The sequence below is a fragment of the Eulemur rufifrons genome, chromosome 2, assembly GCF_041146395.1.
Source record: "Eulemur rufifrons isolate Redbay chromosome 2, OSU_ERuf_1, whole genome shotgun sequence".
Classification (NCBI taxonomy): domain Eukaryota; kingdom Metazoa; phylum Chordata; class Mammalia; order Primates; family Lemuridae; genus Eulemur; species Eulemur rufifrons.
Window position 1 is genome coordinate 53,552,356 of NC_090984.1, and position 15,070 is coordinate 53,567,425.

Consider the following 15,070-nt stretch of genomic DNA (forward strand, 5'->3'; position numbering starts at 1 on the left):
CAGCTTTGTTCCAACGATTATATAATAGCTATTGGATGACATTTGCCTTAAAACATAGTTGAGGTGTTAGTGGTTAATTATTGTAATTTTCATGAGAGGTAAGGAGCTTTTATAGCAGCCAACTTAATAAAAAGCCTGCAGTGCATAAAATTAACATCACTTTCTGTGTACAAGGAAAAGTTTAGCTTAGGTGAATGTGTTGCAGTTATTGCATTTTCTAAAAGAAGGCTCTAGCCTGTGTTGTTGCAGGACTAAACTCATGCCATGCTATTGTTTCTTTCTTTTTTTTTTTTCTGTGTAATTCTTCTAGCTCTTTATCTGATTACCATCTAGCAAACAGCTGACACGAAGAGGCCGAAGAGGCCGCAAAGCTTGAAGAGTCCCTGTATTCTGTTTGCCTTTTGCTTGAAACTGTTGGGGTGGTTTCTAACTTAGATTTAAAAAAAAAAAAAAAAAGAGCTCACAGGTATTACTTGGTCTTAATACAGGCAGCAGAAAACCTTGGTTTTTATTTTATTCTACTCAATTTCATTCTCTAATCTACTTCCACAAACATATCTTTATTTTACAGATCTATACTTGTGCCATATTTATGGTCACAAAATTTCTGCTCAGGGTTTTCACTTTGAATCAATTGCTTGCCTGATGGCACTGCCAGTAGCATTATTTGATATAGACATTATTAATCCATAGAGCTCTGGGTTATTTCATCATCTATCAAAAATGCTGAATATTAATTTACAGGTTTGTGGCAGATCTGTGGGGAAAAAATAAGTTTTTGTTTTTGTTGTTTCAAGTAAGAACACTTCCCTATTTTGTCTCACCTTGGTTTAATGTTTTATTTTGGTAACATTTTATGTGCTGTATGTACATTGTAGAGTTGATGCTGAAAAAAATGACAGGCTGATTTTTTTTTTTCTTGATAAACTATATATAATGACAAGGTTACTTTCAGATGGTCATGGGGTTTGTGTGTTGCCTTTACCCACATGGATCTATCTGAATTCTTATTTACCAATTCTAGTAAGAAGTGGTGTATTTTGATTGATTTTTAAAATAATTTCCCCCTCCTAGGCCCCCAAAGAATTCACTTGCCGGTGGGTCTGTGGGCTTAGTTGAATTAGTCACATGCAGGTGACAAGTGTACAGCTCTGGCTTTAAGGCTGGTCTGTTTCATATGCTGTTCCTACTCTCCATTTCTGCCAGAGGAAATTCCATCTCTTGCCTGCCTTCATGTGGTGCTGATAAAGTCCTTCCTGTACATTAGAATTCCTGTTTTCCTTTAAGCAACAGCAGGGTATTGGGAATGATCAGGAAAGGGGAGGAGGAACAGAAGAAGAATATACTCAGCAAAGCAGCACGAGCTATAACTCTCAGTTTGCCTTACATGTCCTTTGAAACAAGTAGTTCTTCCAGGAAAAAGCACTGCTCGGTGAATTTAAGCTTCTGTGAAGCTCCAGTAAAAGTCCTTTCTAGTTTACTAGATGGCTAGTAGTTCATATGTGTTCCATTTTTTAAATTATTGTTTGTGCAAACTAAAGCAGAAATCAATAATTTATTAGGTATTGATACAGTGATTAATATCACTGCATCTGTTGGTTGTATAATCAATCAGTTGGTGGTAATTTTGAGAGTTGGTACAGGCTATTTTAGGGCAATACATTTGAAAGATGTGAAGGGATATCCCATATATTCTTGTGCCTGCAATTTTAAGGGAGTCACTGAATTTTGTAGGTGGTAATGTTCTGAAGTATTTAGTATCCAAGAGCGTTGGGACCTATTTCTTGGAAGAATGTACCCTAATTAAGATAGCAAGAGTAAAAATGACTTTTACATTGTTGGGTAATTTTTTTTCTTACTTTAAAAATTAACTTTATTTAGGTTTAAATTTGCAAAATGTACCCACTTTAAAGTGTATATTTCAATTAGTTTTAACAAATGTATACACTGATGTAACCATCACCACATCAAGTTCTAGAGCATCTTTTCCTTTTAGTACCTACTGCTGAAAAGACAACACACTGTAGTACGGCGTGTGTGTATGCCTAGTGCCGCAAATACTAATATGTACACATTTTTTGTCTCTCTCTGTGCCTTTCGTTTTGGTTCTTCATTTATGGCTGAAATGGTAACTGTGGAAAAATTCCTTGGCATCCTGACACCAGAACCCTTCATCTTGGCGAGACCACGATGATGCAACCTCAACCCACTCAGCAGGCACCCCAGGACCCTCCAGTGGGGGCCATGCTTCGCAGAGTGGAGACAACAGCAGTGAGCAAGGTAAAAGGTCAAGCATTTTCCTTGTGCAAAGTAGGCATGACTAAAATAACTTCAGTATTTTCTGATATCAGGACATCTGCCTCCATGTAAACAGGAGGGTGGCAAGTTAGGGAGTAGAATCAGCTGCTATTTAGGGAGACATTATTTTCTCTTCTTAACTTACTTAAAAAAATCAAAGTGAGTTGTCTGGTCTTTAAGTGGGCATTAAAATAACAATTGATTAGTTCTGGCAATTCTTTTACAAATTTGGTTATCTACACTTTACTTTTGTGTATGTAAGTGGAATGAATGACAGACCTACTTTACTGCTGTGTTGCAGTAGTTTGAATTATACTATGAGCAGGGTATTTTGCTTATAATATCAACTATAAGAGTTCTCCATAATCAAGTAATTATGCCTCTAAAGCACATAAGATGCAAAAGTCTCTTCTTACTAGCTCCGGAAATACTACAGGAATTTTATAAGGAATCTTATCTTGGGAAGATAAATTTTGAAATTCTTAGAGGATTTTTTTGCCCCCATTTCCATTCAGCTAATGTGGTGACTTTTGTCACAAGTCCTAAAAACTGGAATAATCAGAGGGCAGAGGGGACATCAGCTGCAGATGTTGAAGAAGCCTAGTGCGATTTAGAATAAATTTTACCGTTTAAAACTCACCTATTGCACAGAGAGCAATTATATATTGGTAGGGATGACTCTTCTATGGCTAAAATGATAATTTAAAGGAAGATACATTATTGAATGTGGGCCAGGAAAGTGTATAGATTTTACTTTTTAATATTTTACATTAGATGGTGTCTGATCTCCTAGGTCTATTTCATCTCTATTATGACTGTGTTTATGGCCACAATATTTAAGCATTAGACAGGCTTCCAAGTAGAGGACAGTTTAACAGCTTGAGCTGTAGTTATATATGCCATTTAAAAGGGGTTGTTGATGTAGGGTGTGTGCCTCCTCTCCTCCAGGTTTCTGGCCAGGGATTTTGGATTCCTGGGGTTCTAGAAGAGTTTAGAAAAAGGTCCTTTCTAGGATGCCATTCACTTGTGAATTGGTCCAAATTAGAATCTAGGTTTAAGCAAGTTGCAGCTGACACAGAGATGAATACTATCAGATGGTAAATTGTGGATGAACTTGTAAATTGTATCTATACAATATATACTGTTTTATGTACTGTTTTTATTAGACCAGTTTGATTGTATGTAAAAGAAAACTAAATTATAAGGCACTTCTAAGGGAACTTGTACATAGAGTCAATGGATCTGTAATGCAGTGACTTAATTGTGTTTCCATGTCACGGTGGTAGACTTCTCAGTGTGGTGAAACCTGGAAAGCTTTCTGTGACTTCGTCCTCTCTACCACACCAAATCGTGGCGACATAAAGGGTGAAATGTATCTGTTAATAAAAACAAAACACCCTAAACATTGTACAAAAGAGGGGAAAAGGAGAAGCAGACTTAATGGTCTAATGAGGCTATCTTCCAGAGACTTCTTGTGTGTGAGGCTCACTTTGACCTTTCACTTTGCTCAGGAGCCCTGCGCTTCATTTTTCACATTCTTGCAATTACGTTAACGCTTCAAGCATTTCTGACTCCAAGTCAGCGAGCAACACCAGGCATAACTCAACACTGTGAGTTTTTCTCCTCTCTGTAGATTCATTAACAGGTCACCAAGGTCCCAACTGAAATTTAAAACTGACTGGTTCTGTTGGGTTAGTTGAGTTATGGCAAGGGAGATAGCAGGAAAGGGCCAGAGAGAAGAGGAGGCTGGGGAGAGAAAACCCTGGAGTTTGGAGCAGGGAATAGTGTAATGGCCAAAATATGAAGTTTTATCATTTTGGTTAGTTTTTTGTCTTTTGCCTTGTTGGTTATTTTTGTTTTTGTCATGGTTCTTTTGTTTTGTTTTTGTTTTTGCTTTTTCTTTTTTGTTTTTTTCTTTTTTGATCAGGAAAGACAAGAGCTCTGAGACTGATACACTGGTGAAAACAATGCACACAACATCTATGCTGTGGGTAGCCGCACCCACTTATCTGATGTTGAAGGATTTGATCCCTGTAGGATTTTGTTCCTTTAATCATATCTCTGTGGGATTAAAGAAAGGACATGGTAGCTTATGTGTATGAGTACTAGGAAGTCAGTCACTTCACCGTATCAGAGTTTGAGAGAAGAAAAGTTATGATTCCTGTAAAATGGTGACTGTCTTGGCATGAAGAATTTCTTAACTACGTTACTGTATAAGTGGTTCAAAGACATGTATAGGGGTATTCTGGTTTTTTACAGCAGACTCTACATTTAGAAGGCCAGGCTTTGAGTGTATTTTGTCATACTCATGACCATATTAGTCTTTTAAACATGTTTTCAAGACATTTTGATATTTTGTCCCACCGAATTGTCCAGAGTAGCTTTCAGTGGGAAAGATTAATTATCTGCTTCAGGGCAAAGTCAACAGAGATATTGACTGAATTCACATATGCTTATCCTAGGTTAAATCTTGGGGTTGATGTATAATGGAAAACGGGGGAAGGAAATTTATGTTCTTGGTATTAAATATATTATAATGTTTCATTGGAAACCAAGTTAGTAGTTTATCAAAGAGTTTTTTTGCTTATTCAGAATTTATTAGCACAACAGGCATATGGAAAACTGTAAAACGACTCAGTTTCAAAACAAGTTATGATAAACAGAAAAAATAGGGATGAATTGTACTAAATACAATGTTTTCATACACATTTTAAATTAAACTTTAATAGCCATATGCTATAAAACAATACATGCATTTATGTTGCTTTGTAATTTTTGTGAATATTTTTGCTATAATGATTCATACAAATCTTTACTTTGAAACCTAAAAATACCTTATTTTATGACCTGATAGTGAAAGAGCTACAGTTACATAGGTGAAAGTTCATCTTTTCCTCCTTAGTGTTTGTGCAACAAACTGAAAGGAGGGAAAAAAAAAAACATCAAATTTTTAAAATATTGTAATAAATAAACTTGGTAAAATGTAAAACCTGACTTTATCTTTCAAACAGCACATGCCTAGCAGTAAACTATATAAATATGAACCAGACTTTTCATTCACTCTGATTTCTCTTGCTAAAAGCAGCCAAAGGGAGGGAATTTGTCTTGTTAGTCTCATTAGAATGAGGAAGGAAATCTGGTTTTTCAAGGATAGAATTAGGGTGCAGACTCGGGGTCTTGGGGAAGTAACTGGCCTTCTTTGTGTCTGGCCTCCCATCAGTAAAATGGGGCTTGATAGTAGGACGGGGGTCCCTGATTCTGTACCTGCTGAGTCAAAAGCTGCTTTGTATTTCATGTGTATTTTGCCAGAGTAAAGACTAGGAAGCAGCCCCCTTGTTCCTAGAGCACTTTGAGAGCCTTAGATGAAAGGCACAATATATGTACAAAGTATTATTATTATTGATGGGTTTGTGTAGCTCCCATTAACGCTGATGGGAGTTACGCATGTGAATTGGCAAGAGAATAGACCCCTCAGTGTTTAGAGCACATGAAATTTACATTTTTTCCAGTGCTGTAATTGAGATGTTGACAAATTGGAGAATATTGATGAGCCTTTGTTTTAAGTATTTCGTGCCAAGTTTGTTTTATTTTTCCTGGTTTGAACAATGGTATGGGTTCAGCAGCAATTAATAAAAAGGGTAAAGATAACTTTGTATTTCAATATTTTGATGTGCCAATATGAAATAAATTGTCTTAGGCAAATGGAATATGCTGTTTTAATCATTAGCTATGCATGAAAGAAAAATTGATGTTGACATCTTTGCTGTAAAATCGTTGTAATGGGGCCTTCCTTACAATTCATTTTTGTAAAATTCATTTTGTACATTTTGCAGCAATTGAACAATCCCTGCACTGTGAATAGGCAGGATTCCCAGAAATACCGAGACAGTTGGCCCAGTAACTGCTGAGCTCACACTGCACACCACACGCACGTTAACCATACTGTTGCCAGACCCAGTTTAACCTAAATATATTAGCATTCTAGCATCTATAGATCTCTAATCTTTTAGGACACCGGGCTGCACAAGCCAGCGTAGTTCCCCTCAACTCTGCCAGTTACCACACCCCTCCATCGATGTTCCCATCTATCATCCAGGCAATGAGGCTAGAATCCCATAGCTAGATATTTATTTATGTGTTATGCAGTTCTTTAGTAAATATGGTGTTGAAATCTACAAATATCTCCTTAGTAGTGAATAAAGTGTTTATAGGTAAGCAAGCCTCTAAAATAGTATTACGCTTTTGAGTTTATAATACATATTATAGCTATAAAATAGTATTTTTCCCCACCAAAATATTCCAGTTATATATTTGAAGGAGGGAGAAAAAACTTCAAACCCACTTACTGTGGGGCCTGAATATGTTCTACTGGGATTTCTTATTCAATCTAGAAAAACTCTGTCAATGGAATGTTTTCATAGTGGCGGCAATCTCTTTAAAATAACCCTAAATACAATATGACAGATGCCATCTGGCATAATCTTTTGCTAGTTGCTTTTAACTTTTATTTTTCCTAGAGCTAAGTTCATCCAAAACTGGTCACTTACTGTTATGATAAATACAATGACATTTCTTTTCCTCCTCGCCCTCCTAATTGTATCAAAAAATTCTCTGAGACTATAATTGATAATTGAACATTGCCACAGAAGAAGCTTTTGTGGCATAACATATGGAATATTTATATTGCATTTTCTTTCTCTCTCCCCTCCCCAATAAAATAAAAAAGAAATACCATCCTTTAACCATCGGCAAACATCCAAAGAATTTCTGTTGATTTTCTTAGGACTTTTTAGAGTAGTAACCATTAGAAATAAAATTAAACTCTTCTAATAAATAAATGCTCTAGGAGCATGTAATGGTGCCCATAAATGCTTAAAAGCTTTCTATAATTGCTGTTAATTTTGAGTAATTTCTTCCTATATGTATCAACTTACTTGAAAAACCCAGAGTTGGGATTTCTAGATTTTTTTTTAACTTAGTCATGTAAAGGGATGTCTCTTGATGCCAGTTAGAGTTTAATTTAGAGTAGTAATTAAACTTGAATACTGCCTCATAAACAAAAGATAAACAATAAACCAGCCACGTTCCCTGCTGTTTCATAGCTTTCTTTCCCAGATGTTTTAGCCTGATAATTTTTACACAGTGAACTACCTAACATGGAGTTTTGTGGACAGAGGTAGAAAATGAGTTTTCTTTTTTGTGTCCCCCCCATAATCCTTTATTCCCTCCAAAAAGCAAAATGCAGAGGAATTTCCACTATTTAGATTTTTTAAAATCCTGATAAAATAAATTCTTAATGCAGATGTGCTTTAATGATAACTATAGTTCTTTTTTCTTAGCTATTGCTTGTTGTTTTTTTTCTTCAAAGCTAATCTGGTCATGAATGTCTCTCACACTTAGTAATAGAAAGACAAGTGTGTTTTTATTTAAGTAAAATCTTGACAATAAGTCAAAGAAAGAAAAGCTTGATAATGGAGAATTTTTCTTCTTCCCCTTCTTGCCACATCCCCTTCTCCCCCTCATGCATTCCCACCCACCACCAGCATTACTTTAGGGTTCTACTCTTCCTTGGTCTACAAGGGTTTCTCTGTCCAGTTCTGGACCCTTCCACTGTCAGCCATGATCTTTCTAATTGTCAGGTACGAGTCGGCCGTTCAATGCAGAAGCCATGTTATTTTCACTGGGTGGGGTAATTACTGAAAGCTGAGAATAGCTGCACTAAAGACAGAGGGATACTTTCATGATCCCATTAGCATAAGAGTGGGTAAATTATTCATGCCAAGTGAGGATTCTATGGGGAAAAGTATAGTTAATGCACATAGTTTTTAAATGTATCCCTTTCTGCTCTGAGACTAAATTCTTGTTGGAATCAGTTCTCAGACATTTACGGGAAAGCTCTGGTGGCGTGTTAGATGCAGTTCATCTCTCTCTGTTTGCAGCGCTCTCAATAGAGACCATCTGGCAAAGATCCAAAAGGTGATTAAACAAAATGATCAGCTCTTGTTGCTGTGTTACATGTCCAATACTCTGGATTAAAAAACATGACCCAGGACAGTCAAGCTAACGTCATGCTGCTCCCCTTTCCCCCTCCCCTCTCGGTGTAAGAATTCAGATGGTCCACAAATGTGTGTGCCATCTTTGTGTCCTTATGGCCCATAATCATGAACAGGTTGTGCAAATGGCTCTTTCTGTAGCACTGTCTGTTCCAGCAGCATAGAAGCATTTCATATTAATTGGGTCAGTCTAATATTCATATTGACATGGGGAAAAATTACTAAAATTTATTCTTATAGCAGACAATGAATATGTGTGCTTTCTGCCATGAGGGAAGTGAAATCTGACAACTGGCTTGTGCAACTGATTAATTTTTCTTGAAACTGGAGAAAAAGCATGAAAAACTGTCATTCTCTGAAAACAATGCACGACCCTTTATAACTAAACAAAATGGATTGGGTGGGGGGCTTTAGGGGGGCTTGTGGAAATGAGCTCTGGTTTTAACGCCATAATCAGGGATGAATTTACAGTGCCATTCAGAAGAGTCCTCCCTCCCCATAAACAAGCTGATAATCACAGGGAAGCTGACTTCCAATTAGCTTCTCCTTCCCTCACGCGGATCAGGGTGTTTATATGTCCTCCTTAAGCTTTGATATGTCACCGCTGAGTTGGTACATCTCATGTCAAATTTGAAAGTTTGGAAATAAAATGTTTTATTATGAGGAAATCCTGCTAATAAGCAAGGTAATTTTCAACCAATCATTTCACGATTGAGTTAAGGTAAAAATGCCAAGATTTGTGACTAAGGGACAGATGTATCTTATCTTTGGGGGTTTGCACCAAATGCCAAGTAGAAATATAAATTGAACAAACCAGACATTGTGAGGAAGTGATTGAAGAAATATTGAGATGAAATCTTGGAATGAAATATATATATGTATATTTATAACAATGCTGTGAATTGCTTACATGTCACATTTGCATAAGCCTGAACAGTGATTTTTATTAAGGGTCAGTTTATTGCGTGCTAGTTAAGACAAAACACAAGACTATTGCTCATTAAGTGATTCAGAGGTTACAGCTGACCATTTAATACTGTGGAGATAGTCTAACGACTGATATTGTAGTATGAATTTGAGTGCAAATGTCAAGAAGAGATAAAGAATAAAGCAGAAAAGAAAAAATTCTCAAAAACTACTTTAAAACATCATCATTTCATGTCAGCCACCCTTTCTAAGGATGCGTAAAGCAGTAGGTAAGAAATACAGACGGGCACAGGACTCAGGGAGGGGAAGTGAGGTCCCCCTAGAGTCAGTGCAGTGTGGCAGATGAAAGGGACTCACATAGCCTTGGGGGTCTTAAGGCTATTATAGGGCAACTCATGCTCTGTTATCATGCTGATTTTTCAATTGATTTTTGGCTGAACAGTACTTGTTGAAGCCCTCCAGAGCATCAGACACAGCCTTATGGTGCTATACGTTGTAATACACGTGTTCTATTTTTCCCTTCATTGTCTTTACTTTGCTTGGGAAGAATAGTCTGTGATGATGCCATGTTGTTTTCCCCCTTCTTTCTTTCTTGTTTCTACCCTCAGAGAGTCTCTGGAAATTCCTGTTGTTTCTTGAAGGGGTATTGGGGGGGAGGGAGGGCAGTAGGAGAATCACTTTTTATTCGTCGCATACGTTGACGTTTGTTTTTAATTTGATCTTTAAAAATATTTTTATGTCACAGCAGACCATCATATAAACCAACTTTATTGACCAAATTTATCTCACCATAGTTTTGAGCTATTCACTACTTTTCTAATGACCAGCAAGAAAGCAACACTGGTACTTCATGAAAATCTAGTTCTTCATTAAAATGAAAGTGAACCCTTTTAGTATCCCTGCTATACAAAGATAAGGTTCCTCAGCTTGCTAGAAAGCCAGGTCTTGAAAGGGGAAATAATGGAAGGAGACCCAGAAGGAGTGTGTCCTTGCCTCTCTTCTACCTTGGGAGTTCCTCCTGATGAAAATCCAATGCTAGTATTATCTCCTCCTTGAAGCCTTCCTGATTTGCTCAGGTATGGGGCCAGTGCTTCCTTCTTTGCAGCTCTGTGGTACTTTTTACCTCTATAATAACATCTTTCACATTATGTTGTAATTACTTGGTTCCTGTCTCTCTCGCCCTGCTTTTCCAAGGTAGAGGTTATCACTTATTCAACTATCTAGCATTAGCATGTCCACTTTTGAATCAATAAACAAAATACACAGGTTCTGCTTTTTTCTTTTTTACAGTGGATACATTGATCAAAATTTTGGGCTTATCGATTCTGTGATGTGTACCTGAACATAAACGAACTATTTGGAACACATTGGTACATTCGATCAAATTTCATTACATCCTTAAGAGATGAAAATTATTTTGTTTTACTGATTTTGTTGTGTTTATTACTGCCCTAAATAAGTTAATGCACCATCAGCTCAACCTTAGAATTCTTTTGGTTATAGGTAGGTTCTTTCTTAAATTTTAGGTTTCTATTTTAAGTATTATTTTAAGGGAGTACTCAAAACTTGTCTTATTTGTTCTTTCGTGTCTTAAATTATGTACATATGGTCAGAATTTGGAGATGGGATTTCTTTTCATTATGTTATCTGTACAAACGTATATATTAATAGATATATGTCTTTAAATGTAATGATGAATCTAGTAAGGAAAATTGTTTAATACGGCAAATAGTTTCCCATGATGAATTCAAGGTCCATTGTGCTTATATTTCTTGTTTAGGATGGGATTGACCTTGGGGGAAGTCATTGGTCTTCACACACAGGTAAAGCAGCCTGGAAGTAATTCTTGAATTTTTAGGCCCCGCATGCTTTTGTTGATTTCCTACATATGTCTTCCAGTTTTTCATAGTTTGCTCTCTTGAGCAAGTATAATTATTTTCAGTGATGCAAGCAAAACCTTGTAGCAAGTTCTTTTGGGTCACTGTCTAGAATCTTGGACTGTGAGTCAGGAGACCTGTGCTTTAAGGTCATGGTTGCATTGAAAAAGGCACAGACCTAGGAGACCGAGAGACATTGGTTCGAATTTCAATTTTACCCAATATCGGCTAGATTCAGTTTCTCCATCTGCAAAGTGGAGTGCTTAATATAATCTTTCTTATATTAAGTGAGAGTTCATGTGTTAAGCACATAACATTGCCTGGAACCAGTAACTGCTGGTTCCTGTATTCCCCTTCTCCCCTGTCCTGTGATGACCCTAATTAGCTGTATGACCTTCGATGTACCCCTTAATCTCTTTGGACTTTTGCTCACCTGTTAAATAAGATTCAATTAGTTAATCTTTTAAATTCAAGCTCCAGAAATCTAATGTTTACATTCATGGGTCTTATTTGTACATTTTATCTTTTAACATAGAAAGAGGCTGCAAGTTTTTCATCAGGGTTGTAATATGAGTTTTTTTATTTCCTTGATTTATAGTATGTAGTGAAGGAATATATATATATTTTGAGGCAGGGTCTTGATCTGTTTCCCAGGTTAGAGTGAGGTGGCATCATAGCTCGCTGCAACCTCAAACTCCTGGGCTCAAGTGATCCTCCTGCCTCAGCCTCCCAAGTATTATAGCTGGGACAACAGGCTGTCGCCACCACACCTGGCTAATTTTTCTATTTTTTGTAGAGACGGGATCTCACTCTTGCTCAGGTAGGGCTTGAACTCCTGGCCTCAAGCAATCCTTCCACCTTGCCTCCCATATGTGCGTAAGCCACCGCACCCAGCTGGGAATATTTTTTGTTTTTTGCTTTTGGTTACCAGGAGAGCTTTTTTTCTTCTCAGTTGGCAAGAAAATAACTAGGCATTAGAGTTTATCTTCTGAGGATGGTAGAATGCCACAGTTCACATGTAGGACATGTACGGTGGTGGTATTAATATCAGTAGACTGTTCAGTCTGCTAAGTATGAAGTGCATTTTCCATTATCTAATTACAACTCTCTCTGTTGGAATTTCTATACTTCATAAGAACAATAAATGATAATCAATACAGAGGCTGAGACTCTACCCTCTCCTGAATTGTAATCCAAATCATTCCAGAAAATCTAAATAATTTTCAGGAGAATTTTACAATTAAATATATTTAGCTGAGTTCTAATTATTTAAAGACTGTAAATTTATACAAGATATAGATGAGTACCTTTTGTTAGTCAGTAAAATACTTGCTTAATTAAAGCACTTTTTCCTTAACCCTTCCTACCAGCTACCCTTCTTACTGTTGCCTCAAAGCCAATCATCCTTTTTTTATAAGTTTGAAGATGTACAAAAGTAGACCGGGAGTGTAAAAATCTCATATTTCTTCTTCCAACTAACATTTGTAACAAATGCCATCCACTAAAATAAAACTTCCAAAATTTCTATGTACTAAATGTGAAAAATGAAGAAAAGTTGATAAATCATTGATTATTGAAAACTTATGGGTGTCCTTTTCTGAGAGATTGCCACACACTGGTGCTGGTGTGTAGCTTCACACACCTCTCTGGAGGCAGAAAGCTCTCAATCTCTCAAGACCTATTCTAAGTGTGTGCTGTTTAAATTCAACACACAAGGATATTCATAGAGCAAGGCACTCTAGGATTAAAAATATGGAAATCACAAGATCTCTGCCTTCAATAGCTTACCATCTCCCAGGAAGTGGAAAGCACCTTGGCAAACACACAGATAACTTTGATGCAGGCAGGCATTCACTTAATTTGTAGGGAGAATGGCAGTTTTGGAAGCAGGTGCATCAGAACACTCCTTTTCACCCTGCCACTTCCAAGCAGCAATCTTTCTGAATGTTAGTTTCTTTACATGTAAAATGGGAATAATAACTATCTCGTAGGGTAGTTGTTAGCATTAAATAAACATTGGCTTTTAAAGAGTCTAGCTTGGTGACTAATGGCAGAACCCAAAGAACATTCTCTTTATTCAACATTTGTGGGCCACTTAGTTGGTGCCAAGCACTGTGTTGGGTGCTAGGGATATAAAGCAAACAGAATGTGGTCCCTTTTCTTAGCAAGTTTATACTGTTTAGTAAGTAACTTGGAAATGTAAACAAATAAATATACATACTTCTAATATTGCATTTAACATATAGATTGTAAGGTCTTTCAGAAAAGGGAGTGATTACTTCACAAAATTGGGGAGGTTTTAAAAGGTTTTGATGGCCTTGAGTGGGTGTTTGCAGGTGAACAAGGGAGGGGAGTGTGGGCAGCAGATGAAATAGGCAGTGCAAAGGCCCATGAGTGTGAGTCACGGGGTATTCATGGAGCAACGGGCATATTGATACTGCTGTTTGTGTGAGAGAATCCGTGGGGGGAAAAGAGGCTGGAGAAGCCAGTAGGGACGGACAGGAAGATCCTTGTTTACCACACTAAGAAGCTTATACTTAATCCTGTAGAGCACTGTTTACCAAACTTCCCTGGTGATAAGAAGCTCCTAAGGGGCATGTAAATACAGATTCCCAGGCATCCCACAGACATATAGCATCGTGATTTCCAGAGGAAGTCCTGGGAATCTGAGTTTTTAATTCATACCCCTGGGAAACCCTATTCTAGGATTGGAAGAACCCCATAAAGATGTTTAAGCAAAAACAGTTTATGATGAGATTTACAGTTTTAAAACAGCCCTTGTAGAAGGTGGGGAGTATGTTTGAGGGAAGGAAGACAAAATGTAGAATAAGAGTTAATAGTCCAGAAGACAGAAGAGGAATGAATGAAGGCAGTGGCAGCAGAGATGGAGAGGGAGAGGACTGACAGAGAGACGTCACGTGGGAAGAATGGAAGAGGACAGAGTCCAGAATAGTATGCAGGTTTCTCCCTCTGTGGAAGTGCCACGGTCTAGGTGGTTTTCTTCTTCCCTGCCCTGTGTTTGAAGTATGGACACCTACCACCCAGTAGAGAGGAGGAAGAATAATATTCCATTTGCATATGCAAAGTTGTTGAAGTAGAAATGCTTGACGCATGTTGGTTGAGGAATGATTCTTCTTGGGAAATAGAGTACTTACGGGCAATGTAGCATAGTGGTCAAAGAGGTGGGCTCTGGCTTTGGCCTGCCTGCCTTTAAATCCTCAGATCTGTCACTCGTCATGGGCAAGTCTCCTGTCCTTTACTTTACATCTGTAAAAGGAGAGTAATAAACACTACCTAATCTAATAGATTCTGGGGGAGAGGGATTACATGATGTGATCCATATAAAATGACTGTAATTTTATATTTAGCTCATAGTAAGTATACATTATATTTTTTATTTAAAAGTTGCTTTTTAAGTAGTTGAAAACTGATCCCCTGTAACAAACATCATGAAGAACCTAAAAGTGAAATCCCCCCTTTATACCTGGGAAAGGGAAGTTATGGGTTGTAAAGGTGGAAAAGCAGCTACCTGCTCTAAGCCCAGTCTTAAGCCCTGCCACAAGTCCCAGACTCCAACTTCTAGTTGAAAGTAATTCCCTTCCTCTGAAGTCCTATTGTGCATTTCTGACACATGAGTCTCCCTCATTGCTATAGTAATTGGTTACATGACTTATTTATTATCCTGTTGGACTGTAAGATTCTTGAGGACAGTTTCTATGTTTTAGGCATCTCTTCCCTTCTCTGCCCCCCATTGTGCTATGATAATATAGGAGGCCTTCAATAATAATTATTATTATTTTTTGAAAGGAGGATTGGGTCCATATTGTGAAGGACACTGAATAGCAGGCTAGGGAGTTTGTGCTTGATTTGGTAGGTAATAGGGACCTATTGAAGATTTCTGAATGGGGATAGTGA

The 15,070-nt window shown here is 37.4% G+C and overlaps 1 protein-coding gene across 6 annotated transcripts in view; it reads left to right on the top strand.

Annotated features, from left to right (window-relative positions):
* Positions 1-15,070, top strand: part of MEIS2 (Meis homeobox 2) — a 204,881-nt gene that overhangs the window by 15,256 nt on the left and 174,555 nt on the right. For all 6 annotated transcript variants that reach the window (XM_069461842.1, XM_069461827.1, XM_069461803.1 and 3 more), the window contains exon 7: positions 2,166-2,280. In XM_069461842.1, the coding sequence (XP_069317943.1) occupies positions 2,166-2,280 (115 nt within the window). The remainder of the gene's footprint in view (positions 1-2,165; positions 2,281-15,070) is intronic.